This window comes from Arachis stenosperma, chromosome 4 (genome assembly GCF_014773155.1).
Source record: "Arachis stenosperma cultivar V10309 chromosome 4, arast.V10309.gnm1.PFL2, whole genome shotgun sequence".
Taxonomy (NCBI): Eukaryota; Viridiplantae; Streptophyta; class Magnoliopsida; order Fabales; family Fabaceae; genus Arachis; species Arachis stenosperma.
Window position 1 is genome coordinate 148,311,132 of NC_080380.1, and position 4,806 is coordinate 148,315,937.

Sequence of the window (4,806 nt, forward strand, 5' to 3'; positions counted from 1 at the left end):
TAGGCTTAGGAGTACTAATCACTTTTGAAGTTACCTATTTAAAAGGATGATTCTTTCATTATTGATTATTCCCTCAAAATAAAAATTGGAAAATAAATAATAAAGTAGTGGAGTAAAAACTGTGGGTGGTATTTAACTATTTATATTTTTATAAGTTACATTGAACCACCCCTAAACATGAAGAGAAAGGTACAATTCATGTTTGAAACGTTTAGAAAATGACCTAAAACAGGAGTTAGAAAAATACTAATTAGGATCTGATAGCATAAGATAATGAAATGAAAGTGCTGTTTCAGGAATTTGATGTCAAACCAACCCAGCAAGTAACCTTTTGCCAAGAAAGAAAACCCCATTAATTTTGAAGAATCAAAAGATAAGGATACGACCCCCAATAAATAGTAATCAATTATTAATTATTAGATAAAACCTTGTTTAGGAGTTAAGGGCCAAGAACCTATTTAGTGTACACTAAAGCCAGTGAAAATTACTAAAAAACAAAAACCCTTAAAAAATTTTAGAAAAATAAAAACCCCAATTACACTCATAAAGATCGCAAACCCTTTCTGTCTATCTTTCTCTCTCTTTTTTCTCTCTCTCGTTCTTCAATTTTTTTTTCCTTTTTTTTTTTCTTTTCTCTCTTTCAAGTCTTACGGAGAAGCCATGAACTAAACCCAAACCCTCTCTTTAAAAACGGCGTAACGGGACTATCCCCAAAAAACACCGTCAGAAATCGACACGTGCGAGTCACGTGATTTTTAAAACCCTCTTTTCCATTATGGTTTTGGAGGAACGAGTTCTGTTTAACGGCGAACACGACGGAGCCGTCAACGGAGCGCAGCCAGTTTCCGCGGCTCCAGACGGCGGAGATGACGGCAAACCGACGGCGAGGCTGCCGCGGTGGACGCGGCAGGAGATCTTGGTACTAATTCAGGGAAAGACCGACGCCGAAACCAGGTTCCGACCGGGCCGGTCCGCCGTAGGTTCGCCGTCGATCGGTTCGCCGGAGCCTAAGTGGCAGCTGGTATCGTCGTACTGTAAGAAGCACGGCGTGAACCGCGAACCGGTTCAGTGCCGGAAACGGTGGAGCAACCTCGCCGGCGATTACAAGAAGATCAAGGTGCGTTTTTAGCTGCGTCGTGATTGGATTAAACTCAATTTCAGTTCAGAATTGCTTATTAATAAAAATCAGTTATCGAATTATGCGTTTGAATTTGAATAGTGTTTCTTTTTCTCTGTTTTGGCTTTAAGGAGTGGGAGTCTAGGGCAAGGGATGAAACGGAGTCGTTTTGGGTTATGAGGAACGATATGAGGAGGGAGAGAAAGTTACCGGGGTATTTTGATAAGGAGGTGTATGATATACTTGACGCTGCGGTTTCTCCGGCGTTGGCGGTGATTCCGGCGAGTTCTGCGACGGCGGCGAAGGTGGCGGAGGAAGTGGAAGGTGGTGATGATGCTGAGGTGCACATTTATGACAGTAATAGGAGGGTGAGTGTTGGTGGTGGAGGTGAGGATGGATTATTCTCTGATTCTGAGAGGGACGAGGTTTTTGTTTCTGGGAATAAGAATGTTCCTCATCCTGCTATTCCTATCTCAGGTTTGAAACTCTGCATTTATGAACTGCTGCAATGATGCCGAAATTTATTGTTGTTTAGCTGATTAGCTGATAAGTGCAAAAATTGTAATTTTTAATATCAACTACTTCAATGGTATGACTTTTTTCAATCTTATTTATTGTTTATAGTAATGGTGCTGTCTTGTTTGTTTTTACAATGACTGTGGAGTCTTCGGTTACAGGGATCAGACTAGTGAGACTACACTAGTTATCTGTCATATATCAATGATATTGTTTTGCTAAGAAGGTGGAAAAGTTGGGGGTGATATTTGGATGACAGTGCATTCATTCTCTTTTTTTCTTATTTATTTAACTTTCCCTGCCTTTCTCTTCTGATTTACAGCGGAGAAGCAGTATCAACCACCCCTCCAAGGGGAAGGCAATGCTCAAGGTAACGATGTGTTTCATTAAGATGAATTGATGATAGGTTGAGAAACGTGGATATTGTCTTGTGAAGGAATGATATCGATAGTGCTTAGCTCAAGAAATATGTTGATTGTTCGCAAATGAACCTTGTGTTTGTTCCAATATGGCTTGTGTGTTCTGGGCACAACATTAATATTTTAGTATAAAGGCTAAATTGTACATGAAAAGCTATTTTATACTGCATTCAATATGAAATAAGAAGGCTGGTTTAATGTGTTTACTCTTGTTCACAATATGGTAAAGCTGAAATTCATCGGTGACAACTTACTTCCTTCTTGCAATTTGTACACAATGCTTTTTTTTACTCTTTTTTTGATTAGCTTTTTCCTAATCCATGGAAATTATCCATGTTTACTTTGGTGACAGACATAATTATTTGAGTTATTGAGGATAAAAATAGTGATAGACTTGTAAGTTACAATCGGGCATTTTCTAACAATTATCTATGTGTAATTAGTATTTGACAAGATAGTGTAATGTAATGAAATATCTTGAAATTTTGTTGAAGGCTCTGTAACACATGAATCTTTAGTAAATGAACTTGATTGAAACTCCATACATGTGAATGAATAGTTTTTTACTGGTATACTGTGCACCTTTGAAGTAAGTCATTGAATAACACTACTGGTCCCATTGTAACATTGTATATTTTTGACAATCCACACATGTTACACTTACCTAAATGGTAATCAAGTATGTATCTTATATAACATGACTGAAAGAATTTTCTCCACAAAGTATAGATCCTTTTGTGCATAAGCTTTGTTTATGCCCTTACTTGAGCTCCTGAGTTTTAGCTTAAGTACAGCTTCATGTATAAGGCATATGAGTAGGATCAAAGGTTAAAATTGAGCTCCTGAGTTTTAGCTTAAGTACAGCTTCATGTATAAGGCATATGAGTAGGATCAAAGGTTAAAATTTTGACCATTACAATGTTACAGAATTAAGTTCCATGATGACATTGTCAAATATAATTTGATTTGTTTAGACATTTTCTTTTACCCTATAGATGCTACTAATGAGAAACAACCAGCTTCAAATCCGGATTCTACATCTCAAGGAGAACGAAAGAGGAAGCGGTTTTCAGTTGATTCGGAAGAAGAAACTCTGCAGAGTCAACTAATTGATGTGTTAGAAAAAAATGGCAGGATGCTGCGCGATCAACTCGAGGCTCAGAACGTCAATTTCCAATTGGATCGGCAACAGCAGAAAGACACAGCAAGTAACATTGTTGCTGTGCTGGATAAGCTTGCAGATGCTTTAGGAAGAATTGCGGATAAACTATGATGCAACAAGTTCAGAACACTAGAGCAGTGTACATAAAACACTTTTAGGTACCAGTGGTTTTCATCATTTATCAAGAGTAGCTTCTAGAAGAATATGTGCAGCATTTGCTTCCTCCATTTTCTCCCCTTTTTTCTGCATATCTTTTGTGGTTGATTACTAGCATCCTAGGATTTTATAACACATTTGAAAAAATTGGAAAAATTGGAAGTTACTGCATTTATTGTTTTTCATAGATTAGTAGTATTTCAGCAGCCAATAATAGCGGTTGTACAGATGATGACACTATTGAAGATATTTTCTTAGTTGTCTTTCATTTTATGCTGTTGATTATATATTGTGAAAGAGATTATGGTTCATTGAATTGGCTCATTTTACTTTATCAAGTGCAAGGTGAAGGATATAGCACCAAAAGAAGTGTTATAGACTCCTTTAATCTAGGGTTAAATTTGCTTTGTCATGTAAGCTATATGTAGGAAGAGGTAGGTTATACTTTTTTTTTTTTAAATTTGAAAATTAGTAATGAAAAAACAAAAAGACATTAGTATTCTACTATTTTCCACCTTTTACATGTTAAGATATTAATTCTTTTCTCAATCAGAATCCTAATAATAAAAGAAGTGAAATATCTGGACAAAATTTCAAACCTATCTCGGTTTTGTTTGCCACTTAAAGTCCCATCATTTGATATTAAACTAATCTTAAGTAAGATTTTTGAGTAAACTTTATGCAACAAATAGTTAGTTTTTATACAAAGAGCATAGTGATAGTGAAACTTATTTGTAGAAGTGTTGCATAGTGTATGTACCTATAGAAGTACATACTGCTTCCATGCTTAATAGTTACTACTGTCCAGCAATTTTTTTTTTTTTGTCTTTTTGTATTTTGGTTTTTACTTTAATCATGTTTTTGGCTCACAGTGAAAGTGGTATGCAACAAATATCATGCTTACTAGTTCTTGGATTCTTTCATTTCCTTACTTTTATGCATTCAGCTTTGATTCCTTGATGTATATATATTACCTTATCATCTATCAAAATCAGGAATTCATGACAAAAAGAAAATTCGGAAAAATAAGATGGCTGTATAATTGTATGTACACAAACACAATTTTTTGAGATATTAAAAAGTAAATTATTGTTAATTATATATAGGAATATATGAAACAAGATATAAAATTAGAAGGTTAATAGATCCTCTTGTCCTTTCCGTTTTGTCTCTATAAGTTTACTTCTTAATTCATTATCAGTACATAACTTGTCAAATTTATTAGTTTGACCGAAAATTTTAGAACGTCATACAACTAAGACTGAATATCATATAAATTGGATTGAATTGATTTTGTTTTCATTTTTACTTTTTATTTTTGGGATAGGAAAAAGGTACTTGGATTACATATTCTTCCTGAACTAATTAAGAAGGGCAAAAAAAAAAAAAACTTTTGCTTAAATATTTATCGAGATGCTTGCTATTAGTTTCATTCA

At 35.0% G+C, this 4,806-nt stretch overlaps 1 protein-coding gene across 1 annotated transcript; it reads left to right on the top strand.

Moving 5' to 3' along the window:
* Positions 1 to 557: 557 nt before the first annotated feature.
* LOC130973070 (trihelix transcription factor ASR3) lies at positions 558 to 3,681 on the top strand. Its single transcript, XM_057897453.1, has 4 exons — positions 558 to 1,117; positions 1,249 to 1,594; positions 1,956 to 2,003; positions 3,048 to 3,681. The coding sequence occupies exons 1-4, from the start codon at positions 776 to 778 to the stop codon at positions 3,323 to 3,325; spliced, it is 1,014 nt and encodes a 337-aa protein (XP_057753436.1). The 5' UTR covers positions 558 to 775; the 3' UTR covers positions 3,326 to 3,681.
* Positions 3,682 to 4,806: the final 1,125 nt, after the last annotated feature.